The sequence below is a fragment of the Trichosurus vulpecula genome, chromosome 6, assembly GCF_011100635.1.
Source record: "Trichosurus vulpecula isolate mTriVul1 chromosome 6, mTriVul1.pri, whole genome shotgun sequence".
NCBI classification, from domain to species: Eukaryota; Metazoa; Chordata; class Mammalia; order Diprotodontia; family Phalangeridae; genus Trichosurus; species Trichosurus vulpecula.
Window position 1 is genome coordinate 281440838 of NC_050578.1, and position 26948 is coordinate 281467785.

Here is a 26948-nt window from a genome sequence, read left to right on the forward strand (position 1 = left end):
AGTCCCTCCCACACCTTACCCCTAAAACCCCAGGCCTGGAAACAGCTTGACCCAGAAGCAGGATTCAGGGCTGTCCTGTGGCTACCAACAAAGCCCAGCTGAAGGAAGAGTGGCTTTGAAATGAGATTTCCTTCCCCACCCAGCTTAGCTGTGGAGCACAGGCATGCCTTCCCTTCTCCCTTCATGGAGTCTGTCTATGCACAAAACAGTCCTCTCCCTGACAAATCCCTCTGTAGCCATCAGACAGAGAGTTCAGGCCATAGACCAACTGAAAAGGAGATTTATTTTCCTGAGGGAGATTGGTCTCTAATCCTATTCCAGCCTGAAACCCTAAACTGGTGCCAAGAACCAACACCTCGAACTCTGTTTCTTGGTGCACAGTAGGAGCAGAGAACCTCAGCCCAGGAACAGTGCCACCCCATCCTCCAAGCTCATTGTTCACTGGACTTGAAGTGTGGGGTCCAGCCCTTGGATTTCTCGTTGTTTGCTTTGAAGACAGGGACAGACAGAGGAGACTCTTCTCCTTGGCCATGACCATGTTTTCCTTCCCTTCTCCTCACAGCCCTTACCAGTCTGGCCCAGCCAAGGCAACTATCTAGGGTCAGGCTGAGGGAAGGGCATCCTGAGGGAATGTCCAGGCCTAGACCAAGGCAGGAAGGGAGCTGAGAGAGTCCCCACCCCTACCTTATTGCCCTCCCCGACTGCCCTGGCCCCACTTGTCTGGGAGCAAAAGCTTCTGGGGACACTCAGCACTTCTGGTAGGTCCTCCAGGGGGCATTTATATTTTGGAAAAGAAGGCTTTAAAAGGAGAATAGTTAACATAAAGGAATTCAATTTTGCTCACATTAAACAGCATGTGGAAGACATTACGCTTGGTACCAAGGGTGCAAAGATTAAAAAAGAAAAAACCCATCTCTGCCCTTCAGCTTACAGTCTAATGGGGGAGGGGTGACAAGGACAATGCGAGGGAGACCAGACCAAGGCCTCTAGGGACCTTTGAGGCCACCCATGTTACCTGCGAGGGTACAGAGGGCAGGCATGGGCAGAAGGAATGGGGGCAGAGCCTCAGAGCATGGCCCTGACATGGAATGACCCTGGAAGGGCAGAACTCCAGGCAGGCTTGGCCTTGGAGCTTCCAGGAGAGAGGAGGTACAGCCCTAAGCCCAACCCCAGCAGGCTTCCAAGACCCAAAAGGACTTTCATCTGAATTGCTGCTCTGCCTTACAGGTCTCCCATCATCCCCCCGTCTCCGCTTTCTATGTAAGCAATAGGAAGGATGGCTTCTGCATCACTGGAAGCATCCTAGCCAAGTCCAAATTCTATGGTAAGGCCAGGGATAGGGTGGGTGGGGCAATGGGAGGAAACTTTACCCAATCGACATTGCTTAAGCACCTACTATGTGCCGGGCACTGCGCTAAATCCTGGGAAACCAAAAAGAGCCAAAGGACAGGCCCTGCCTTTAGGGAGCTTACAGTATATGACAAGCTGTTTTTCCTCAGTGGAAATCCCCTGTGCCACTTAAATCGTGGGTCTAGACTCTGATCATCATGATAGTAATTTTGCGTTGACTTATCTGTGTGTGTGTTAGTTCTCCCCAGTAGACTGCCAACTCACTGAGGGCAGGGCTCCTGTTTGATCTACCTTTTCCTTATGAATTCAACAACCGCTAAAGTCTCAGGACCTGATAGAGTGAGGGCATAACATTCACTGCGGCAGAAATCTGGAATGTCTACTGCGTACAGTGAGGGGAGGGGGACTCAGGAACACAAATGTTAAATGAGCCTGGCGGTGAACATGGCATTCCTTTGCGCCCTTCTGCACCTCCCTGCCTCTCCTCTATATCCCCCTCTCCTATCTCTCACCCCCCACAAGGCCACCTTTCCCCTCTCCCCAGAGTCCCTCCCTTATAACAAGCATGTATAGTCACTCAAAACAAATCAAGCCTTGAGCCTCTTCTGGGGACGCAGGTCTGATCCTGTGCCTCTCACCCGTCTACTCTCCTAACACAGACCACAGGCCATTGAATAAATGCTTGTGACTGTCCATAGCTCAGGGCCTGTGGCCCAGGGTGTCAGTGAGGAGCTCCTGAGTCCAGTGCTCCCTTCTCTCTGCCCCTCCTCCCCCATGGTCCCCTCTTCTTTTTGTATTCATTCTTTACAGCTCTGGGTCCTGAGGGGATAGAAAGTGGAATCATGTTAAATCTAGCCCCAGCACTCGGGGAGCCCTCAGTGACCATGGTCTGGTCCGTGGAATCTCACACAACTTACAGCTGGAAAATGTTCCCATTGTACAGATGGGAAAGCAGAAGTTCAGAGGTGGAAAGGGAATGGCCTGTGACCACCCGGCCAGTGATGGCAGAGCCTAGATCTGAGCCCAGGTCCTCAAGTACCATGTGGAGGGAACAGGAAAAAAAATTAAATTAAATAACACAGTGGGAAGCAGCTAGGTGGTGCAGTGAGCAGAGCACTGGCCCTGGAGTCAGGAGGACCTGAGTTCAAATCCGGCCTCAGACACTGGAAACACTTACTAGCTGTGTGATCTTGGGCAAGTCACTTAACCCCAATTGCCCTGCCCTCCCCCTCCAAAAAAAAAATAACACAGTGAGTTAAATAACATCAAACAGAAAATTAAGTCATAATTGTAAAACATCTCAAGGGTTACCAGTTGTTTTCCTTACCACCCCTCTGGGCGAGCTGGCTGTGGTATCATCATCTCTAGTCCACAAGCTCTGGTGCTGAGATGGAGTGAGTGGCTCAGTTACCCAGCCAGTGCTTGGAGGAACAAAGATCTGAGCCCCACATCACCGGCTCTGGATCCCAGGACATATTGTTTGCTGGTGTTCTTCCTCCGCTTTCCTTTTTTCTTTAAGACGCTTGTTATTACACTTGCCAAAAAAAAAGGAGACAAAATTGTCCATATTTGCTGCTAATAGTTTATTCTGAAAACCCTTTGAGAATCACCAAGGACAATTCCCATTCCTTGTGCTAACTTTCATTTGAAGCAAGCAAACAAGACAAGGCTCCTAGATGGAGTCTCATCCAATTCCCTCATGTCACAGAAACCAAGATACGGAGAGGGCAAAGGACTTTTCCTCGGACAAACAGAGCAGCTGCCAAGGCAGCGATGGCCAGGGAATCTCAGAATCTAGGGGGACCTCAGAGGCCATGGCATCTAATCCCTGCACTAAGACCCCTCTACATGACAGCTGAGTGGCATTCCAGCATCTACTCAAAGTCCCCAAGGCAGGGAGAGCCCTGCCACCTAAGAGATCCACTGGCCCCATTCCACTTTGGAATAGAACATCAAACCTCTATAACCTGTAGCACCTGGCTCTGTCCTTCAGGGTGAAGCAGAAGAAAGCTAATCCCTCTCCCACAAATATCTGACATTGTCTCCTATGCCTCTGCCAGATTACTCATCCCCAGTTCCTTCATCTGATTCTGGTAATAGCATGATGACTCAGTTGCTCCCCCAGAGCCATGTCCCTGCCCTCTGAGCCTCAGTGCTCCCTAGGAAGCCCCATTGATCTCCTTGGGTTGGGCTCCCCCATTCGCTTTGCTTGTAGGCATCCTTCGTCTGCCTTTGTATAGTCATCTGAACCCGTGGGTCTTGCTCCTGGCTCTTCCCTTAGATTGCTGTTGCCTACAAAGTTCTGGCAAATACATACTGCAATGGCACTCCTCCTACTTGTAGCTACTCTTAAGTGATATCGAGTTCAGTGGGTCTTTTAGGCACTTTGTGTCGCCTGCTTCCCTTTCCACTTAAAACCCTTGGGATTAGATTTGCAGGACTCCAGCAAAATCAGTGTGGAGTGAATCCTGAGAAGGGGGAGTTCCCTCAGGACTAGCATGATCAGGGAGGGCTCCTACATGCCCTACGATGCTTACACACACACACACACACACACACACACACACACACACACACACACACACACACGTACACTCACATGCACACAGGACTATGAAGAGTGAGGAACCCAAATCCAGAAATATAAAGAACCTCCTGGCTGCAAGAGACCTGAGCAGCCATTTCATCCCCTCCATGAGTGGGTAGGAATTCTCTAGCATTCCCCAAATGCATTTGTGCTCTGGACCTGCCCGTGAGTACAGTGGCCTGTGAAATATATAGCTTTGAAAGCCAAATGGAATCTAGAGGGGTTTTTGCAGCCAGTGTAGACACAGACTGGACCAGCTCCCTCCCATGGGAGGAAGGAGGGATTAAGGAGGGCTGTCCATACATCTTTCTGCAGAGAGATTCTGAGAAATGGAGACATTATCATGTGCCTTGGGCAGAGGTGGGGTAAGAGAGGGGAAGGTTAAAGATTTTTCTTCCCTTGTGTTCTCCCAGCACAGCCATCCAGTCTTTATATTGAAAATACACCACAGCCCAACATGTCCCACTATTATGCAGATCTGTCACACTTACCTCACCTGTGTCTTTAGAAAAAGGGCTGATTTAGAGGAATTTCTGGGAGTGGGGAAAGGCAGATCCTGGAAGGGGTCTGTCCACTGTCTGGATGTCCGGATGACTAGCCAGCTGCCTCTTTCTGTCTTATTGGCCATCATCTTTCTTTGTGGCTACAGGAAATTCCCTCTCAGCCTTACTTGATGGCAAAGCCACCCTGACGTTTCTAAGTAGAGGGGAAGATTACATCATTACGATGCCCTACGCACATTGCAAAGGTAAGCAATCCCAGGGGAAGGTTAGGCCACACAGGAGCCGGGAGCTGGGAGCCTCTATCCACTGCCCAGAGTTGGGAGGAGGGCATTCTGAACACATGACCCAGGCCGACAAGTGTTCACTGAGCAAACATATGCTCAGAGGTCTGGGGGAGACAGGAGAAAGGAGCTGCTGCCCAAGTGTGTGGGGGGCTGAGCCTCACAGTGTGGTGGAGTAGTGAGCTTCCCATCACTAAACGGCTTCAAGCCTAGTATGAATTACTTCCCAATGGGACATGAAATAGTGGGGATTCAGCTTGAGGTTGAACTCAATGACCTCTGAGGTCCCTTCTGACCTCAAGAATCCTGTCATCCTGATTCTGTGTTCAAAGGAAAAAAAGATTCTCCTTTCTAGAGTGATCAGAAGGCTTCCAGTAACTTCAGCTGCATCTTCCAGGGCAGGATTTGGACAGGAGAAAGTGGTAGGAGGGCATTCACAGTGGAAGTCCCTGCATAGGCAAAGGCACAGAGACTAGCCTAACCCTGGCTGGAGCAGCAGCCTCAAGTTGAACTCTCAGTAATCCAGGGTTTGGCTAAAATCATACACTCAGTACTAGGGAGACAGGAGTTGGGAGCTTCATGGAGCTCCATAAGACAGAACAGACACCCTGAGACACATGGTGATGATGATGACTGGAAGAGGTCGGGTCAGAACCCAGCAGCCTGAAGCCTGGGGGACTAGGCAGCGGGTGATGTGGGGGGTCTTGATGCCACCCCCCAATCAGGAACAAATGCCTTCTTTTTCTCTGCATCCATCCCCATCTTTAAATACAATGCCCTAAAAGGCCACAAGATGGCACTGTCAGCTCTCCGGCCCTTCAGAATGAATGTGCTGAGGGCACTGAATGAGACTCTGCTTGAAGGAGGGTCTGGAGGTTCCCTGGAGGGCTGCTTTCCTGTCTTTTGTCTCAGCGAGTCTTTTCTTTTTCATTTCCCTAAATTCTCTCCCATGCAGAGAATTCACAAAGTCTTAGGGAACAGAAAGAGGCAGGGGCACTTGGACACACAACTGAATCAAGGTCCTTGGTCTGGGAGAAAAGTCTACAGAAAACTTGTCCGGGTCCCAGCTTGGGTTGGCCAGAAAACACAGTTCAAAAACACAACATCTTCAGTGGGAGGATGGGCAGTACCAAGACTCCTAGAGGGAGCCACCTAGCCCACCCTGGAAAAAAAATCAATGCATTTTCAATGGATTCCAGCAATATTCAGACACTTAGTTTCAGCTTGACCCAATCCACTATAAATTGTCTTAATTAACCAACAAGCATTTATTAAGCACCTGCTGTGTGCTGGGTGCTGGGGATACCAAGGCAAAAATGAAAACAGCCCCTGCCCTCAAGGGGCTTCTCTATCTAATCATCACTATCCCAGACAAGCCCCCACCAAATGTGTGTAAACACTCCTAGAGCCTCCGAGGGCTCAGAGCTGGAGTCCTTGGCTGCCTTTCCTGGGTTCAAGGAGATTGAGGCAACCAGTCAGACATATCATGTCCTAAGCTTATGTCCCATGAAACATTCTTTTTACTAAATGAGGCAAGGTCTCCAATCTGATAGCAAAAGCATTCGATTAGGGACATAAAAATAATGTAAATAGTAAGAGAGTAGAAGAGTCATTCTTTGTCTACAAACACAAACAGGTACAATCTCTACACTTCCGAGGGGTGGAGGGAGGAAAAGCCCATCCATGACCTCCAGGGAGAATGGGGAAAGCATCCCTTAGCTCGTGGTCAGATGTGCAGGGAAGCCCTCAGGGAAGTCCCCTGCCCACGTTCCAGCTTGTGGTGCACTTTCTCTTCAGGAATTTTGTATGGCACCATGACGATGGAGCTGGGTGGAAAAGTGACTATCGAGTGTGAGAAGAATAATTACCAAGCAGAACTGGAGTTTAAGCTCAAGGTAAGGACACTCCTCACATGTCCCCCATGTGCCCCTGGAAGACGCTGGGAGTCCCTACGCCACAACCTTCTCCAGGGAAAAGCCAGTCCTATGGCCACTGGGAGAAGGGGACCCACTGGATTGGGGGTCCTTGTCCTAATCTCCTACTGTAAGACTCTGGGTCAGTCCCTTCTCTGTAAAGGAAGGTGGTGGACTCTTAAGAAATGGTCTAGATGGCCCCACCCAACTCAGATTGGGATCCTTGAGCCATTTATGAGACTATGGGGAAACCACTGAGTGTCACGCACAGGGGTTGTCTCAGGACAGGGCCAGCCTGTTTGGTATTTGTATCCCCAGAAGCCAGCTGAAGCGACACAATAAATTCTGATTATCTTAAATTGACCTTTCTTAGAATGTCTGACAGTGTCAAAGCTGGGAGAATCCTTAGAACAAAGAGTGAGAGGTGTCAGGGCAGGAGGGGCCTTAGAACAGAGAAGAGGGGTGTCAGAGCCAGGAGGGGCCTTAGGACTGAGAGCAGAGTGTCGGGCTAGAGGGGCCTTAGGAGGAGCCCTAGCCCTGGGCACAGAAACTGCCCTGAGTCGCTGGGTAAGTTAGGGGTGGGCCAGCTGAAAGAGGGGGGTCACGATGGTTATGGGGGGACTGCCTGGCTCAGGACCTTAATGGCTTTGTGACCTCAAGTAAGGCCTCAGTTTCCCTCTATGTAAGACAAGTTCCGTTGGCCCGGTGACCACTAAGTTCCCTTAACTCTCCATTCCCTCCATCCCATAATCCTGCCTCGATGTGTCCTGATGGCGAGGCCTGGCTGGACGCTTACTCTGCTCGTGCTCTGGGCAGGTTCTTTCTCTAGGACTGTATGTTAAAAAGCAGGTGCCGACCTCCCTTTGGTGGAGGGAGTTTCCCCACCAGGGAGTTCCTTGTCCCAAAGAAATCCCCAGAAGTGTGTGATCCCTGCCAAGCATAGCTCTGGCTGGGGCAGCCTTGGCCTCCTGGGAGCCTCCCCCAACCCCGGGAGGTCAGTGCTCCTGGCCCCTTCCCCCATGGCAAAGGAGGGAATGGCTGAGACATCCCCTGCCCTCCTTGCCGCCTCCTGGAGCCTGTTCCCCTTTGGTCCCACAAACAGTTCTGTGAGAAGAGGTCAGTAGCTCTGACTATCCCCATTTGAGGGTGGAGGTACTGAGGCCCAGAGAGGGGAAGCCTTTGCCCAAGGATCCCCCAGTTCTCCCCACTTGTCTGTGAGAACCCCCCCTCCAGAGTTCCCTGGATGGCAGCCTGGAGGGGGAGGGGGAGGAGGAGTCTTCAGAGAGCTGCCCTTCTGGAGCTCTCCAGCCTTGGCCCACTTTCCCCCCCTCACCCTGAAGGCTCTGGCTCCAGTGTGCCCCAAGCCCTAACCCCAAAGCAGGCTCTGACCAGGCCCGTCTGTTCTCCACAGCCTTTCTTCGGAGGCAGCTCCGGCCTTAACCAGATCTCTGGGAAGATTAAGTCAGGAGAGGAGGTTCTAGCCAGCCTTGACGGACACTGGGTAAGGAAGCCACCTCCTCCCACACCAGAGGCCCCGGGCCTGTGCATGGCTGTGCTTACCTCATGCCAACGAGAACCCACAGGAAACAATTGATGTTTATGTGACTGTACTGGGTGCCCAGAACTGGGCCAGGCCCTGTTGGGGAGCAGGGGGGTAATCAGGGCTTTTACACACACACACACACACACACACACACAGAATGCACACACACACACACACACAGGGGGGTAATCAGGGCTTTTACACACACACACACACACACACACACACACACACACAGAGAGAGAGAGAGAGAGAATGCTGAAAGCCAGCAGGGTAGAAACTAAAGAAGGGGAGAGATTAGCACAGGCTGGGATCAGGGAAGGCTTCCTAGTGGAGGGGGCCTTAGCTAAGCCTTGAAAGAGGGGTAGAACAGGGCTCATCAGAAAGGAGGGAGGAAGGTGTTGGAGAAGGGGGAACAGCATGAACAAAGGTTTGGAGGTGGGAATAAGCCAGGTGTATTCGGTGAACACCTAGCCTCCCTGGAGTAGGAGGCATATACTGACCAGGAGGGAAAACAACACCGTCCACCACCACCAGCAGCTCTATGTGGGGTTTACAAAGCACTCCTGGGCAGTGTCTCCTTGGATTCTTTGTTTAGGCAGTGGTTCCTAGAAGGTCCCTCTGCTTTCCTCACCCAGAATTCAAGCACTTGTGGCTGGACACCTCCTGGTGGACTCTTGGGAAGGAAGGGAGATGAGGGGGGCCCAGGCTGGCTGGAATGGAGCTGTGTCAGTGCCTAGGGCCAAGGTGGGGAGAGGGCCAGGCTCGGGAGCTGGCACATTTCTCAGCACTCCCCTTGGTCTTCCCGGGCAGGACAGGGAGGTGTACATCAGTGACCCAAAGAACGGCACCACTGATGTCTTCTGGAACCCGACGCCAGATATCCGGAGGCAACGGCTGAAGCGCCACATCGTGCTGTTTGAGGAGCAGACAGAGCTCGAATCAGAGAGGTGAGGCCCACCCGGAGGGAGACAAAGTGGCTGTGGCCCCATTTCTCAGGGGGGACACTAAGACCAGAAGCAAGCTAGTAACTAGTCCAGGATCACCAAGGCTAGACCATGGCTGAGGCAAGAACCCCGATGTCTCAGCCCTGGGCAGGGCCTCATCTCCGTGAGCTCAGGAGTAGGTAGAATCATGAAGTTCTTGTACCCCCCCACCTTATAAATGGAAATAGGCCCACAGTGGGGGAGGGTCTTGGCCCAGGCTCCCCAGGAGTGCCTGATGAGCCTTTGCCTGAGCTTTCACTGACTGACTGGGTGCTCTTAGCCTCAGAGGGCAGCCCGTGGCATGGGGGGACAGCTCAGAGGCTCCCCAGGTTTGGCCCCTGTAGCCATTACCCATTGGTCCTGCTTCTGCCCTCCGAGGACCAGCAGTGACAGCACCCAGGACACAGCAAGGATTCCTGCCTTGGCTCTTGGACTGGATGGGCCACCCTGCGTGGTCCCTCCCAATTCTGGGAGATGAGGGAGAGGGGGCCCCAAGTCACCCAGAGAGTTCATGGTGGAGCCAGGGCCAGAGCCCGGGGCAGCACTTCCCTGGCCAGGGCTGGCCCTGAGCTCACAACTGGCCTACCCACCCTGCTCCCCACAGACTCTGGCAGCACGTGACCAGCGCAATCAACAAAGGTGACCAGGTGAAGGCCACCCAGGAGAAGTCCGTGCTGGAAGAGGAGCAGAGGAGACGGGCCCGGGAGAGGCAGGAGGCCTTTCTAGACTGGAAGCCACTACTGTTCCTCCAGGATCCCAGCTCCCAGGAGTGGCACTACAAATATGAGGAGTGAGTCTGCAGGCCTTGGAAGCCCAGCCAAGGGGGGAAGGTCCCAGCAATGAAGGGGGACCTTCTCTCAGACCCGGTAGGGCAGCTCTAGAGAAGGCCCACCCTGAGGGGTGACAGGCTCAGACTGTGGGTGTGGGGCCATGCTAGGTAACAAAAGTCAAGGTGGACTGTGAATGGCCACCACTGGCCCAGGTAAGTCGGCTGGGCCTGAGCCCAGAGGAGGGCATTCCAGGGGGGCTTCAGGCAGGGCCCATGGGTCAGTGGGCTCTCCACCAGTGCTGAGCAAATTCTGGAGAGGGGGCTGTCGACTCTGCCCCCATAGAAGGCCAGACATGCTATGCCCTCAGGAGTCAACATTCCAGGTGACACCAGACAGTCTCATGGGGCCTATTTTCCCTCCTTCAGCCTCAGGCCTTGGGACCCCTTAACAGACATCGCCCAGTTTGAGCAAGAGGGCAGATTGCAGACAATGGGCCGGCGCACACCCTTGAGGCTGACCACTCGGAACCCAGCGGCTAGGCACAAGGTGAATCACTACCTGCCCCACCATGGCTGGCTCTGTCTAAAACATTTACTGAGCACCTGCTGTGTGCGGAGTAGCCCCCTTGGTGAGCTTGGTCATGCCAAGAGTTCCCAGGTATGAGGGCTTCCAGCAAACACAAGGCCACCCCCCTCCACCCTCGTGCTCAATCTCACCGCCCTCCTGCCTCCACCTTTCAGTCAGTTGGCGCTGACTCAAGGGGGCAGTGTCCAGGACCAAGCCCCAAGCTCGCTGTGTCATAGGATTCTGGGTCATAGGGGCCCTCAGAGACCTCCTTGGGCCTCCCTCACCTTTCATAAATGGAGAAAGTGAGGCCCAGAGAGTAGAAGCATTTATAGGTAGATAAGGTCATAAATGTGGCACTGGCAGAGAGAATTTAGCAACCATTGGGCCCAAGGCCCTCACTTTACAGATGAAGAAACTGAGGCCCTATCAAGGGCACTGTCCTCCCTCCTCCCAGCGACCCAGACTGGAAACACTGGGCTTCTCCCTGGCTTTCTAGGCTTCTGTGTTTGTCCTTCAAAGCTTCTCCTCATCTCTGGTCAGATACGCTTAACAGTCAATCCTGGTAACACTCCCCACTCACAGCCTGAACCAAATAAAAACATAATTCGGAAATATCTAACAAAACAAATAAAAATACAATAAGGTAGGTTGTTATGTTTTAAAATTAAATCAGTATACAGCCTTCAGGGATCCTCACGTACAGTTTAGGTGGCCTATGTTTCTACTTGAGTTTGACACCACTGGCCTAGTCTATTACAAGCCCATTTGTACCCACATGCCCCCACCCCCTGAGGATTATGCTCAGCGTTGAAGGGCAAAGTGTTCCTGATTGTTGGCTGTCTTTATCTTTATCTTTCTAGAATTTTGTGTTCCAGGATTTTCTTAACTGTGAAGCAGAGGCAGCAAAGTCTCATGTGGTCATGGCTGTGGCTGTGATTCAGGACTTGAATTGGTTTTATCGTTCACCTGGAAGCTGATGTTTTCAGGTGTTTTCAGTTTGGGGTTTCTCCCAAGAGGTGATGGTGCATTCTCTTTTCCACATGCCTTCTGGTTCTCATAGATCTGGGCAGTTTCCATTTCTGGTTTCTTGACATATGGAGTCAATTGTTTTGTTGGCTCATCATTTTCAGGAAGTCCCGTGGGTCTGAAATCCTGTCCTCTATGTTGCAGGTCAGTCTTTTTTATATAGTCACTTTACATTTTCACCTATTCTTTTTTTCAACTCTTTGACTCTGTTTTAATATTTCCTATTACTTCATGGAGTCATTGAGCTCTGACTGGCTTATTCTGTTTTCCAGAAAGTCCACTACTTGGGTGGTAAGGTTTTCTACGCTCCATCCTTCCCCCCTTCCCCATTCCCACAGTTCTTATTTCAGTTCTAATTTCATGTTATTATGTCTTCTTTCATTCCTTCCAACTACACTCGTAGTCCTTATGGCCAAACCATATATATTTTTTTTGGTCTGAGTCTCTGCTTTTTGTGGAATTAGTTTCACCTTCCCTGTTTACCTCTTGGGCTTATCTTAACATATAAAAATCCTTCATTGTGCTTGGTGTTTTCATCCATTCATTCATGCAGATTCTTGTGACAGGGCTGGGCCCTCTTAGATAGGTTGGGTAGGTCCTGATTGGTTCTGTTCCCTCTGGTGCCTGGATGACTCTGCCTCTGCAGGGGATAACTACTATGCTCTACCTTTAATTCAAGTCTTGACTTCCATCTCAGCCTCTTCATGGTGCCCCGAGGATGTTGGCCTCATCCATCTTGGTCTCCTTTTCCTTGTACAATCTCTGATCAGGAACTGATTCCATCCCATGTTATAGCCCAGACAGGCCTCGGTTGGATGTTGAAGAGCCCCCTGGTCTTGGACTTTCTGCACAGTGACCTTGGGTTGGCTGAGCCTGTTCCCTGCTTTGGTTCTAACAGACCAGGGCTAGAATCTAGCTCAGGGCCTCAAGCACCAGACTTGTGATTTCCCATACAAACTTCAGCCACCTCCCAAGAGTTTGTGATGACTCCAGGGGTGGCCACTCCCCAAAGGTTTGCCTTCCAGAGTTTGTGCTGCCTGGTGCCACTCAGCACCAGCCTTTGCAAGACTTTGACTATCCTTCTGCATATATGAGACTGGAAGGAAGTACTTCATTCTGTTTTCTTAATCACTGATTTATCTGAGAATCTTTTTCAGAGATATTGAGGGAAGAATTCATGTCTTAATTTTAACTAGAAGACCCAGGCCTCTTCCTGGCTACCTTCCATGCCTGAAATTTGTACCCTTTTCACGAGACCCTGCCTCTTCAAATCTCTGCTTTACTTCAAATCTCTGCTCTGTCTCCTACCTGGAACTTTTCCTCATCCACCCCACACCCCCCCATCCACTGGTGCCTTCCCTCTTCAACCACCTCCCAAAATTTTGTTTTTATGTGGTAATTGCTTAGAAATGCACATGTTGTCTCCCCCAGTAAAATGCAAGATCCTAGAGGGCAGGGCCTGCCCCATTCTGGTCTCTGTAGCCTCAGTGCCAGGCCTATAGTGGGCTTACCTGATCTGGGTATGGGTGGGTGTGGGTGTCATGCTAGATGGCACGTAGGGATTCAAGAACCCTGGCTCCTTTCCCTACTGTGCTGCTCTAGGGAGTGTCTCGTCATTCCTTCCACAGCGTGTCCCAAAAGTGCCCTTTCCCCCTATTATAGCTTCAGACTGAATGAAGACTTTTAGGACAATCCCTATTGGGAGGATGCATTATATTGTTTGGCCACCAGACGGCAATCTAGCTACCCATGAGTAAACATTTGACTCACAGCTCCAGGAACCCTGACAGACCTTAATTCAAATCCAGGCTCAGACACAGATGGGCTGCATGGCCCTGGGCAGGTCGCTTCACCTTTGTCAGCCTCAGTTTCCTCATCTGTAAAATGGGGATAATTGCACCTTCCTCCCTGGGATGTTGTGACGATCCAATGAGATCATCTTTGTAAAGCGCTCTGAAAATCTGGAAGCAGTAGATTACTGCTGAGCACCGGCCCTAGAGTCAGGAGGACCTGAGTTCAAATCTGGCCTCAGAAACTTGACACACTTACTAGCTGCGAGTCACTTAACCCCAACTGCCCTGCCTTCCCCCCTCAAAAGAAAAAAGAGAGATGTGTACTCGATGGATGTCCAGTTCAAGATGTGAGAGTGGAGGTCAGCAGGGAGGCTGGGCCAGAATCATCCGCAGAGTAAAACAATAAAAGTAAAAACAAAGCTTCAGCCCTTAGGCCCCAGTCACCTGAAGGAAAAGAGAGCAAAAGGCTTGAAAAGGGGAGGGGGGGGCCTTCCTCAGCAGGGCTTAGGAGACAGGGAAAGAAGCTGGGACCTGGAATTGTGGCTTTTGCAGCCTCTCAGTGCTGGCTCCTTTCCAGTCTGGTTCATGAAGCACTGCTGGACTTTGGCTCGAGAGCCCATTAAGTTTTCAGAGCATGGCTGATTGTTTTGTTGAAGGTCCAGTCCTATGGAAGTGATGGAAAAAATGTTGACAGTGCAGTGAGCTGCTAACACTCCCCAGCACAGCCCGACCACCTCCTCCACCTCCTCCTGCAGGCCCACCTGCCTTCCAGGAGGCCTCACAAAGGCACCCAGCCCTGATCCTGTTCAGCTTTTTTGTCCTCTGGGCTGCAGGATGAGTTCAGAGTTTCCTCCATCTCTGCAGCAAGAGGAAAAGCAAGGAGGCTGTTGTGGCAGCTTCTCCTTCATTCTCTGACCAAACCCGGGAAAGCTCAAAGCTAAAGTCTCTAAAGGCAAAAGGGGTGGGGGGGATAGAAGGGAACAAGCATTTATTAAGCCTCTACTGTGTGCCAGGGCCTGTGCTAAGCACTTTAAATGGAAACCAGACAGCCTCGGGAAAGATGGCCTCACACATCAGCTCCATGACTCCTTCTACCGCGCCTTCCTGGGAGCGCTCAGAAAGCCAGGCTACCCTTGCTTCCCCAGTGTGCTGCTGGGCCACTGGCCAGGAAAGCAGAGTCCCAGCTCCCACCTCTCGAAGCTGGCAGCTCTGTAACCCTGGGAGCTGTTTCCTTACCTAAAAAGCAGGCATCGTGGTGCCTTTGGGGACCTGCCTTCAGAGGCCTGAGGCTCTGCTGCATGTGGAGGCCCTTAGAAGCATCAGTGATCGTCATTTATGATGACTGTCTTCCCATAGAGCTCAGGAAAGGATCGTCGGCACCGCAAGGCCAGCGATCAGCCCTCCAACCACAGCCAGAACACGGAGAGCAGCTGCTCCACCCCCGAGTCTGTGCAGGACCTGTCAGACGATGAAGGGGATGCAGGTAGGAGGCCTCCCCTCCCCCGCCCCCCCCCCAGGGCCTGGCTTCCTCCAATGTTGCCCCCTTCATGCCAAAGCCTTCCCTCTGCTGCCATTTCCCACTTATTCTAACCTCGCTTGTTTGTACATGATCCCCATTCTATTGTGAGCTCCCCAAAGGCAGAGGCTGCTTTTCTTTTCTTGTAGCCAGCCTGGTGCCTGACACAGTAAATGCTGATGGATTAATTAACATGACCTCACCTGAGAGGGAGGAAACTGGAGAATGAAAAGTGACTTGATCTCCCAATGCAGGACACCTCCTCCACTGTGCCTTGGTTTAACCATTTGTAAGAGGGGAGAGTTGGTTCATTTGGGAAGCTTTTTTGACTCCACTGAGTGGAAAGGTATTAGTACCCACCTGCTCATCCTTCCCTCCTTTTACCCCCAAATAGTCATTGGCCAAGCAGAGAAATCCCTCACAAACTCGGATTCTTTCAGAGGCTGGTTTTCTCGTGAAGTGCAAAGTTCAAATCCACTGAGCCACTTTGAGATCTTGAGAACCTTATCGTCACAGAATCTCAGAATTCTCAGAACAAATGAGCTGGCGCACACAAAAAGCTTGGCAGACCTGACCGTGCCATGTAAATGCTCGCTGGCGTTGTTGTAATTATTCCTAATCCTTAACTATTATTCTTGTTTCATGATTAGTACTCGTAAGAATTCTAGAGCTAGGAGGGACCTGGGGACAACCTAAGCCAATGTGCACCCAAAAAGGAATCCCCTCCCCAGCACCAACTAATTAACAAGCACTTATTACGAATCTCCTGTATCGTGCCAAGTGCTGGACAAAAACAGCCCCTGCCTTCAAGAAGTTTACATTCTGAAGGGAGAGACAGCATGTCTATGACTTAGCACAAACAAGATACCGGTGGAGGGGTAAGAAGATAACCGGGGAGAGCGCTAACAGCTGAGGGAACCAGGAAAGGCCCGGTGCCAAAGGTGGACTTCGGGATGAGTGGTAAAGGAAATCAGAGAATCCCAGAGTCGAGGAGTTAGTCCAACCAGGAATTCTAAGGGATGGGCGTGAAGAAGGGGACTAGAGATGGAGTATCATACATGAAGAATAGCAATGGCCATTTAGCCTCTGCCTGAAGACCTTCAAGGAGAGAAAACCCATTGGTCAAGTTGGCAAGCATTTATTATGAACCAACCATGTGCCAGAACACGAACTATGTGCTGAAGATACCAAAAAAAAAAAAAAGGCAAAAACAGTGCCTGCCCTCAAGCCTCAAGGAGCTCCCAGTCTGTTGGGGGAGACAAAAAGGGTACAGGATCCGCTGGAATCCCAGCATTAAGGGGCTCAGGAAAGGTCTCTTACAGAAGACAGGATTGGAGATAGGACTTGAAAAAAAAGCTGGGAGGTAGAGGTGAAGAGGAAGAGCATTTACCACCAAGGGGGATGGAAGGAGAGAAGGCAAGGAGATCAGCACCGTCGGGCCCTGGAGAGCTCCCAAGTGGAAGCTGCTCAGGCTTGTCCACTTTGGAGTCTGGAGCTGGATGCTGCGCTCCCTGGACAGCCAGCTCGGTCTCTTTAAATCATCGGATCCCGTGGCTTCCGCATCAGAGCATCACCCAACGTGGGCGATGAGAGGATCCTCACTCTTCGAGCTCCTCCCTTCTGGAAGAAGCCCATGACGGCTCACTGCTGGACAGCTCTCCTGTCTACATGGTCCCATTTGTAGCCTCCCCCCTTGAGTCCTGGTTCAACCCTGCTGGGCCAAGGCTAATGCAGCTGTCCTTGTCCCCTGAGCCTTCTCTTCTCCAGGCTAAGAATCTCACATCCCTCCAGCCATGGACTCCAAGCCCTTCCCTGTTCTGGCTGCCCTAACCTGGCCTGCTCACTGAGCATGCTAGGATTCCACAGTTCTCTGGGTTTCCGTACAAGCCCAAAAGCCTCGCTCCTCACTCCCTTCAGGGCCTTCTGATCTTTCTCCCACAGCCAATCTAACTTTGAGATTCTGGTATCTGAGGGATCTGCTTGGCCCCAGAGGGCTCTGGGTGAAAGCTGCCAAGGTAGATGTGAACTCCATGTGCGGAAGCTGTCCCACAGTGGAACAGGCCACCTTGGGAGGTGGTAGCTCCCCCCACACTAGGGGTCTTCATGGCAAAGCTGGAGACCACTTTCTGGGGTGCTCTAGAGGGGATTCTAGCTTAGACACACATTGGACTAGAGCCTCTGAGTCCCTCCAGCTCTGAGATTCTGAGGTCTTCACCTCCCCTTTCCTCCTCTTCCCCTTTTTTTGTCCCCCTCCCTCATTCTTCTCCTCTTCCTGCTTTGGTTGAAGGGGGAGGGGAAGCGCTGAGAACCAGCTCTATTTAAAGGCATTAGACTGGAGGTAGAACTAACCCTTCTCTGTGGTCCCAGACTGTGAAAGTTCCTGTGCCCGGTGTGGGAAGGAGAGCCAGCATCTGAAGGAAATTCATACTGCAGTGTTGTCCCTACAGAAGGCCCAACAAGACCTCCACAGGTGAGTGGCCACACTCAGTACTGTGCTGGTTAATAGTTAACAACTGGCTCTCAAAAAAAAAGAGAGGGAGAGGACCCACTTCAAGGAATGTTTTCTTCATCACTTTATTACTGAAATCTGAATAACAAGACGAGACTGGACTTGCTAGCCTATAGGTGTAAATGCTCACCTGGAAATTTAACAAGGAAGCCAGCTTGGAACGGCTCCAACCTCCTCCACCCCCAGTCAGTCGGCTAGGCTAGCTGAGCTGGGCCCCCATGCAAGCCCAGGGATGGAGGAAGGGGTACACCTGCAGATCAAGCCTCCTTAAAGTTCGGCCTGGTCTAGCTAAGCCCAGCCAGGGAGGGAGGGAGAAGGCCCCAGGGCTTTGAAAGGAAGTAGAATTTCAGGCCCAAAGGTGGAGGTTCACATCTGGGCCTTTGTTCTTCCTGAGATTTCAGGTGTGAGGATGCCCTCCAACAGGGCAAAGGGAATTCCCCTGTATCTCATGATCTTGGAGAGTTACCTGCGACAGAGAGGTTAAGAGCCTGCTCAGGGTCACATCAGAGGAAGACTTTGAACCGAGGCCTCCTTGCTTCCAAAGTCTACCCTCTCTCCACTGTGGGGATATTGTTCCTTAGCAAGTGGGCCGGGAAGTCTAGAGGGGCAGCTGAGGTCACTGGGGAGCCCAGGTGAGCATGGGGGGGAGGCTGTCTTTGGCTTTTCTTGGCATCCCCAGAGCCTGGCACATAGGAATTCTTAATAAATGTATACTGACCAACTCTGCCCATCAGACAGGTCCTAAAGCACTCCTAGGTGCCAGGTTGTGGGGATGCCAAGAAAGGCCAAAGGCAGGCCTGCCCTCAAGGAGCAGCCAGTTTAGTGAAGGCAGCACACCCCATCTGAAGGGGGGAGGGGGGCAGGGAGCAGAGAACAGAGCCCCACTCACCTGCAGCCTGCCTGTCTCTGTTCCAGGAACCTCACGGCTCTAAACAAAAAGTCTCTGTACAGGCGAGCGCCAGGAAGCCTCCTCCATAGCTCACGCTGCTGGTTTCTACTCTGCGTGTTTCTGACATGTCAGCTGTTCATTAACTATGTCTTGAAATAAAAGCACTCTAGGGGCAGCAGCCCATGTGCCTCCCTGCCAAACGAACACTGCCCCCACCCCAGGAGCCCTCCCTGCAGAGGTGGGACCACATTCCATCCAGGGAAGGCCAGGCGCTAGGCCCAAGACCCCAAGCACCACTCCTGGGCAGCCAGTGCCCTTCAGAGGGGGCACAGCTTCGGGACCGTATTACCCATATGGGCCTTAATCGCTGAAGCCAAATGTAGCTTATTTGTGCACTTTGTTTCCTAAGGTGGCTTGTCGTCAGTCCATCCGTCCATCCATCTGTCCATCGCATGTGGCTCACCTCTCAGTACCACCTGCTACTGCAGTCCCCCAACCTGAGTGTATGTGGCCTTTCCCCAAGTTCCACCAGACACTTGGGGCAACTAGGAGGAGGGAAGGAAAGAGGGACAGGAGAGGGCCTAGCCTGAGAGTGGCCCCAAGGCTGAGGGCCTCCCTCCTTCCCTCCATTCTTCCTCCCTTGACAAAGGATGACCATTTCAGGAAATGCAGGGGGACCTGAGAACCAGCCAGGTGGCGTAGATCTTGCAAGCACAGTCATGGTGCCCTGTGTGCCCAGGGCCTCCCTCCTCAGGAAACCAGGACTTGGAACCCCAGACATGCGTGAGAGGAGGCTCCAAGCAGGCATCCCAGCTCGGTGCTGCCTGCCCGCCTGGGCAACGGGATCTGTACAGCCCCACTAGAACCCCTGCTCTGTGGGGGGGACCAGCCTGGGCCTGAGGGGCGGCTGAGCAGCTTGGATAGCCCTGCTGCTGGGGGCGAGAGGGTCATGGAGCCACCGAAGGACCCCTCCCCCTGCTAGGTGGTCTTGTGCTTTCTATCACTGAAGTGGCCATTCTTAGGTGGTGCAGAGGGCCCCATCACCGAGCCTCTCCTGCATGGCCTCACCCAGCCCAAGGAGCAAGTGGGGGGCGGAGAGGGAAGTGGGGCACAGGTGAGTGGCTGCGTCTGTCCGCGGGCACCCTTGCTCAGCCTGCACAAATCTCAGCCAACGGCGGTGCCCGGGCCCGCAATGCCACACGCCCAGATTGTAGGCTTTCATCTCGTCTGTCCTGTCCCTCCTGCCTTTGGGGAAACTTGTTTCTGCTTGATAACAGTGAAATAAAATGACCTACCGCCGCCAGCGTGCTTTTCTGGGGATCCCGCGACTGCGCGGAGTCAGGAGCAAGCTCCAAGGGGCTTCTCTTCAGACTTTATTTCAGGCTCAAGGGGAGGTGGGGGCTCAAAAGGAACCGCAGCAGGCACGGCGCCCCAGTCCAGGCCCCTCGCGGATGTCTGGGCCTCCTCCTCCGGTCCCCTCGGGTGGGGGACAGGGAAGAGGCGCCCGCCAGCACCGAGGGGGGCCCCTTCCCTCCCCTTGCTCTTCATCGGCCCCTGGGGGGGGAGGTGTCAGCGGTCACTTCTCTTCTTGGCGTTCTTAAATCCTCGAGCGGCCCCTTGGCCGAAGCAGATGGTGGCCGGGATCCGGCGGCCGTGGGGTCGCTTGTTCGGGCCCGAGGCGGGCTCAGCAGGGCACACCTCCATGGCCTCCTCCCCGGCAGCGATCGGCCGGCTGGGCCCCCGCGGCCTCCGGGGCTGGTCGAAGCGGAAGTCGGGCGGGTAGCGGTGGGCCCGCACCAGGTGCTCCCTGCGCTCGCGGCTGCTGCGGAACGTGTCGGAGCAGCCCTCCACCAGGCACTGGTGCATGCTCTGCCGCTCGGCCAGCAGCTGGAAGAGCGAGTCGTGCCACTCGAGGACGTGCACGTCCAGCAGGCGCGCCGAGGGGAACGAGCGCCGGCACACGGAGCACACGTGCGTGTGCAGCGTGCGGTAGTGGTGCTCGTAGGCCTCCAGGCTGCCGAACTCCTGCTGGCAGCCGGCCACATGGCACCCGAAGGTGGCCACGCGGGGGCGCTCCGGCGGCTGCGAGACCTGCGTGATGACGTCATGAAGGTAGGCGTGCCTCTGGACGTCTCCATCCTGCAGGGCGGGAGCAGCGGTGAGGGGCGGGGCTCGTCCTCGCCCCGCCCCCGTCCCCACCTCCCCCAGGCAGGCCCCACCCACCCTTGCACCGCCCAAGGGAGAACCCGCCCCTCCGCGGCCTCGCTTCCGCCCCAGGCCCCGCCCCCGGACCTACGTGACCTCGAACAACGGATGGCCCCGAGGCAGGTTCTGGGCCCGCGGAGCGAAGCGGAAGGGGGCGGTCCCGACGGCCGGGTGGCGGAGCACCGGCAACGGGGGCGCCTCGGGGGGGCCCCTGGCCGGACCTGGGCCCAGGCGGCCCTGCAGGCCCGGCGGCAGCTGCATCCTTTCCCCGGAGCCCGAGCCGGGGGCGGGGCCCGAGGCTGGAGAGGTTCGTGAGGCCGCTTCCGGTCCGGGAGCCACTTCCGGCTTGCGGCTGCCGGGAGGCGGAGAACGCAGGCCTGACGTCACTTCCGTTTCTCTTCCCCGGGCCCCGAGCTCGGAGGATCGCGGCTTCGCTCCGGGTATTTGGTGTGTGTGCCCAGGGAGCTCACCACCCCCCACGGAGCCAGGAGCAGGAGCCGTGAGTCCCTCCGTGTTTATAGGGGCGAGCACGAGGATCCTGGGGGCGGGCGGGGGCGGGGGGGGGCTGAAATCCCCGGCGGACCCTGCCCCTCCCTTGACCCCCGGGATGGGACACCGGAGGCCGTGACCTCCAGGGCCTCGTGAGCGGCCCTCAGTGGGGTTTGCGGGGTGGGGAACAAGTGTGTGCGCAGGGGCCTTGAACGTCCCACCCAAGAGTCAGACCTCGGCTTAGGCAGCTGAGATGGGGGAGGGGCGCAGCTGGGGCGGGGAAGGACAAAGGACTTTCTAGTAAGGAAAATAGACTTTCCTTTACGCAGGGCACGGGGTGGGGTGGGGGGGCGGCAGGGCTGCCCACTTCGGGAGCCTTAGTCCGTGTCCACGCGGTGCCAAGTGTGTGATCGAGGGCAAGCGACCTCATCACTGACCAGTCAGCATTTATTAAGCACCTACTGTGTGCCAAGGATACCGAAAGCGGTCCCGCCCGGGCTTCAGCTTCAGTTAAACCCACTCTAGGCTTGGGTTGAATTCATTCGGGCAGGATCTGGCGTGTCAGTATTTTGGGGTCCCCAAGCACCCCTAAATCCCCAAACCTCGACAGGCCCGGGTGTACAAAATATTTATAGCAGCTCTTCTTGTGGCGACAAAGAATGGCCGGGATGCCCTTCCACTGGGGAATGACGGAATCCGATTGTGCTTTAAGAAATGATGAGCTGGTTTCCGAAAAACCAGGAGAACACTGTATACAGTAACAGCTACATTGTAACTGACTCAGGACTCGGTGACCCCAAGGCGATTGCAAAGGCCTCCCGACCAGTCGAGTCCCGATGCAGGTGGAAGCAATTGTTTTGTAATCTTTTCGTGGCTTTGCGTATATGTGTGTGTTTTCTTTCACAACATGACAAATATGAAAATGTTTTGCATGGGTGCACATATATAACCTATAGCAAATTGCCAGGGAGAGAGAGGGCAGGGAGGGAAAGAATTTGGAGCTCAGAATTTTAAAAATTAGTGTTAAAAAGTTTTTACATGTAATTGGCAAAAAAAAAAAATACTAAAAAAATGTTGATTGACTAGCTCCCAGAGGGGACAACAACTTCAACACCTTTGTTCCCTGTGGAGTAGTGAATCCTTCTGAAGGTTCTAGCCTCCCAGCGAAGACCTGTGAAACCTCAAGAGGGCTAGTTCAGCCCTGGGGATCTACCCCCAGCAGGCTCTTGGGGTTCCTGCCTGGCCTGGCTCCACCCCTTCAGTGTCAGTCTGGAATGTTCCCCAGGGAGTTACTCAGTTTACGTAGTTTCTTCGTCTCTAAAATGGGCTGGAGAAGGAAGTGACAAACCCCGCCAGTATCTTTGCCAAAAAAACCCCCAGTGGGGCTACAGAACCCCAAAACTAAGGAGATTGGTGAGTTGGGATAAATAGGAAAGCCTGGAGGGAGCCTCCTTTGGAATTTCCTTCCAATCCAGCCGTCCTGCCAAGCCTTGCTCTGGCCTTCCCTGCGTATACCAGATTTACTCTTACACATCCATGCAAAAAGCTACCAGCAGCATTTCCTCTAAGCCTCCCTCCGGCATGCATTGCTGTCTCCCTCCAAGGAGGTCAGTCTCCATCCATCAGCACTGCCCATAAGGGAGGCGGGGCGCTCAGGTAGCCTCCCCATCATTCTAGCCATTCGTGACCCAGTTTGCTCGCCGCACAGTTTAATCAGAGTTCAATAAATCCCTGGCAGTTCAGTCGTTCGTAAGCTGCTGATCAAGTTGTTCCTTGGTCGTCTGTCAGCACCCACGTGGGTCTACAGGTTTTTCAGCTGTCCGTGAACCCTCGTGTGGTTTATTACATCACGCCATGTTGCTTATATTATTGAAAAGCAGCTCGCTCGAAACAGCGCCATCACCAAATGGAGGCAGTCAGTCACCCATGTTGACGAACTTATTCTTACCATCTTATTAAGGAATTACAATTTATCCTAATTCCACCTGCCCCAGCTCATCCCAACCATGGACTCAGGGCAGGCTTTGGAAGAATCCCAGAAGCAGAGCTGGGAGGGAGCTGGCGGCCATTGAGGCCAATGTCCCTCCCTAGTCAGTCTTCCTCCAGCCTGGGCTCTCCCACCTGGGGACAAAACTGACTGCCCTCCCCACCCCCATGCTGCCACCCCGGGATTCTCCTCTGGGGTAAACCAGACTCAGCCCTCTTTCCCCAGAGTTTCCAGTACAGGAAGGCAGCCATCCTGTTCCCCTGAGTTGTCCAGGCCAAGCTCCTTCAGCTGGTCCTCACATAAAGCAGATTTGGAGTCAAAGACCTGGGTTCAAATCCTGCTGCTGGCTTTGTAACTGGCTAATTTTTTCTACCACTCTCAGTGTCCTTCCCTGTGAAGTGAGAAGGTGAAGGTCCTTTCTAGGCCTAAATCTGCCATCCTGTGAGCTTTTCCCTGTATGCCAAAGGCATAGCAATGCCCTCTCTGTGTATGCATTTAATCCCCCGTCCTCCCACCTTGAGCAGCATGTTGCAGCCCCATGCCAGCCTTCAGTTCCTTCCCTGTGACTCTTAAGCATGCCCACACTCCATCCCCCATCCTTGACAAACCTTCCCTAGACCTACCATCCCTTCTAGGGGTTGTCCCAGACCTCTCTTCCCTTGCTCAGCCAAACTCCCGGAGTGAGCTGTCAACACTTGCTGCCCCTAACCCTTCTCTCATTCATTAGAACCCTTTAATCTTCTCTTCTGGCTTTGGTCCTCAGCTGAAGCCCTTCTCTCCGAGGTTGCTGGAGACCTCTCAATCGCCAGATCTAGGAACGCTTTCTCCACTCACATGCTCTCGGCCTTCGTCATCCCCCATGTCTGGAATACCCCCCCTCTTCAGGCACCTCCTCCCACACGAAGCCTTCCTCGATGCCTTATGGCCACCCTCCCTCCTCCATTTAACTACTGAGTCCACAGTTGTATTCCTTGTCTTCAATATTAGAACAGGGATCATTTTCTTCCTTGTTCTTGTATGCCTCATATTTAGCATGTGGGAGTTAGTTAATAAAAACTTGACTGACTGAACCAGGTCCTAGGTGGTGGGGGAGAGAGCCAAGGGAGAGGCTCCAGAGCCCTGCCCACCCACCAGACTTCCTGTATGGTTAAACTGACTTTGATGTCCAGAGGCCTCCAGAAATGAGAATCCGCAGCCTCAGGCAGGAAACCAGCAAAGCAGAAAAAGGCCCGGGGCCTGAGAAGCCCAGCTCAGTGGGTCTGATGCAATCTGGTGCAGAGGTTACTAACGCAGAAGGATGGAACATCCAGCCCTCTGGGCTCAGATCCTAGGGACCACCCTCAGCTCCTCACGTGGTCCCCCTCCCAGTCCTCTCTCCCCATTATGTCTTGGAAAGCCTCCCTTCTCTGCAAGCCGCCAGGGCCCTGCTGCTACCAGGAACCGGAACTTACCTGGTGTTTCTACATTGCCTCCCCCACTGCTGCTTCGAAGCTACCTGAGGGCAAGGACTTTTGTCTTGCCACCTTTCTTTGTATTCCCAGCAGTAAACAAAGCTCTGGCACAGAGTAGATGCTTCATGTTTACTGACCGGCAGACTAGCGTAGACACCATCCCCTTTCCCCCTGGACGGCTGTGATAATCCGCTGGTTGGTCACCTTGTCAAGTCTCTCCTGCCTCTAGCCCAGCTTCCATTCAGGGTTCAGGTCCCAGAGGTCACCCCTCCCCTTCCATAAACTCCAGTGGCTCCCCACTGCCTCCAGTTTAAAATGTAAAGTCCTATTATGGCTCTGACATCGGGACACTAGCCTCTCAGCCTTCCACAAGAAGCCTTTACAGCCTCCCCTTTATGGTGGTGCCTTCCCACAGCCAGTCTCTAGTGTGTGGACCTTACTTTATACATCGTGGTTTGCACGCTGTCAGGAGGCAGGAGCCCTGGACTCACGGCATTGGGGAGGGTCAGGCTCCGTAGCCAGTTAATAAGGACAGGTTGACTGGCTGGGGAGGCTGCCCAAAGTCCTCAGGGGTGGGGGCACCCTCGCCTGTCCATTCTGCTACTAGAAAAGGTAAAGGAAGGTCTGGGAGAAAACCCACAGCTCCCCCTCCAGTGTAGAAGCCCCGCACTGCCAAAGAACAAGTGCCTGGGAAGCAGCAGCTCTTTCCCAATTGGGGGGGGGCGGTGTCTATACTTGTCTCCTTGTCTGTCTCAGTGCTTGCCTCCACAATCAGAACCTGTATCCTAGGTGTTTACAGTCTAACGGAACAGAGGCATGTTAAACACACCAATGGTTCCGGTACGAGAGAGGGCCAAGGAGAGGCAGCCCCAAACTGGAAGAAACCAGTGGGGGAGGGGAGCGCAGGGAAGGCTCCTCTGAGAACACTATCTCCCCAGGTGGGTGTGCAGTGGGGGAGGGGAGAGGGGGGGAAGATTTTGGCAAGGACCCAGATAACAATGGCAAGTGGGATTTTGTTTTTTCCAGTAAGAGACCCCAACAGTAAACATTTATGAAGCATTTGTGTGTGCCAGACACTGTGATGAGTGGAAGGGCAAGATCACTCTGTACTAATGGGATGGCAGTCTCTGGAGATGCTGGGCTCCCTCTCATTGGAAGTTAGTCTTCACTCTGAGGGCAGACAAACCCCTGGGCAGGTAGGTCCCAGGGGGCAGCCTTTTTCAGGCAGAAATGGCCTCCCACCCAGGGCTAGCAACATTCCTAAGCTGCTACTTAGCCTCAGACCTTTTTAGTGTTACACTTGGTCAGTGACAAATTCTTAAATGATTTTTGAGGTGGCGTTCATGGCTGGAGAAAACATCTCCATCTTCCACATCCTATTTAGACTTTATCCTTTGTATTTGGGGGCAGCGATGGCTGGATCAGTTTCTGCCTAGAAGCAAAGAGGAGTGCCACACACTGAGAAGAGGATCGGCTGGGCAGGTTCCTTCCTGGAGATGTCCCTGATCATCCTCGGCATCGGCTGGTTCAAGGAGAGCCTTCACAGCGAGGCTTCCCCTTCAAGCCTCCTCTAGTCTGGGGAGCCCTTACCTCTCACCATGAACAACAGAGCAAGGAAGAGATGGAAAATTGGGACTTCAGTTAAACATAAAGTAAATGTGTCTGCCTTAAAAACCAGCAGCCAAGTGGTCAGAACAGCAGAATCAAATGTGTATTTATAAAGAAATGCGATTATGTCCACAGGAGAACCAACTCAGCAGCAGTAGCACAGCCCGAAGGGGAAGAGCGCTGAACTCGAAGGAAGAAATGGGTGACAATGGTAGTCCCCATGCTAAGGCTGCCGTGAGACGTAACAGGAGTCCGGCCATTGTACCCAGGCCCCAGGAGAGCAGCCAATACACTTTCCCCCATGGTAGGGGCGGGGGAATTTGTTTCTGGGTTTGTTAGCTTCATGGTAAACACTAACCTCTTTGACAAACTACAGTTACCCAATGGAAATGGGAAATGCCTTCAGAAGGTCTTAGCGTCAGCCTCTTGTCTCTTAGTTTGCCTTTTTATCATTTGGTGGAGCCTGGAGTTTGGCCTTTGCTAGGTTTTGCAAGTCAGCTTGGTATTGACATCAAGGAGCTAGCTACCTTTGGGGGCAGCTGAGATGGGACCGATCTCACATTTAGACATAAACTAAACAGGAGCCGGTGCTACCTAGAAATGCCATTGAGTCTGAGCCCACTGTGCCCAGGGTCTGGAGGAGAAGAGAAGGGAAGTTCTGCCCCCCCCCTTTCTGGAGGTCCTCCCCTGCCAGTTACTGTTTCTCCATCACTCTGGGTGAGGGTGCGGAAGTTCCTGGTAGGCAAAGGCGGCACCGGAATCGAGTTTTCCAATCTTCCTCACCATGCTCCCTCCTCACACACATGTGGTGAACCCAGCCCCGACAAGATTCGCACTGCAGCTGGGAAGCACAAACAAGGTGGAGAAGGGGGAGAAGGAGGTGTCACCGAAGAGGAAGGCTGGGGCCACCTAAACCTGTTCAGGAGAAACGGCCACCTGGCCACACTCTCCGGCCCCTTCCCCAGGTTTAGTCCC

General features: G+C 53.3%; 2 protein-coding genes across 2 annotated transcripts in view; one reads left to right on the forward strand and one right to left on the reverse strand.

The window, feature by feature from the left end:
* The window catches only part of OSBPL5 (oxysterol binding protein like 5), a 112838-nt gene extending 93305 nt beyond the window's left edge, over positions 1 to 19533 (forward strand). Inside the window, exons 13-22 of the mRNA XM_036763453.1 lie at positions 1228 to 1324; positions 4587 to 4685; positions 6519 to 6616; positions 8046 to 8135; positions 8991 to 9127; positions 9768 to 9953; positions 10359 to 10479; positions 14676 to 14802; positions 17203 to 17305; positions 18260 to 19533. Of these exons, the coding sequence (XP_036619348.1) occupies positions 1228 to 1324; positions 4587 to 4685; positions 6519 to 6616; positions 8046 to 8135; positions 8991 to 9127; positions 9768 to 9953; positions 10359 to 10479; positions 14676 to 14802; positions 17203 to 17305; positions 18260 to 18392 (1191 nt within the window). The 3' untranslated portion in view covers positions 18393 to 19533. The remainder of the gene's footprint in view (positions 1 to 1227; positions 1325 to 4586; positions 4686 to 6518; positions 6617 to 8045; positions 8136 to 8990; positions 9128 to 9767; positions 9954 to 10358; positions 10480 to 14675; positions 14803 to 17202; positions 17306 to 18259) is intronic.
* LOC118853402 (zinc finger protein 511-like) lies at positions 17396 to 20762 on the reverse strand. Its single transcript, XM_036763454.1, has 2 exons — positions 20535 to 20762; positions 17396 to 20372 (listed from the first exon to the last, which is right to left on the reverse strand). Exons 1-2 carry the CDS (start codon positions 20697 to 20699, stop codon positions 19803 to 19805), a joined length of 735 nt encoding a protein of 244 aa, XP_036619349.1. The 5' UTR covers positions 20700 to 20762; the 3' UTR covers positions 17396 to 19802.
* Between the last annotated feature and the right edge of the window lie 6186 nt (positions 20763 to 26948).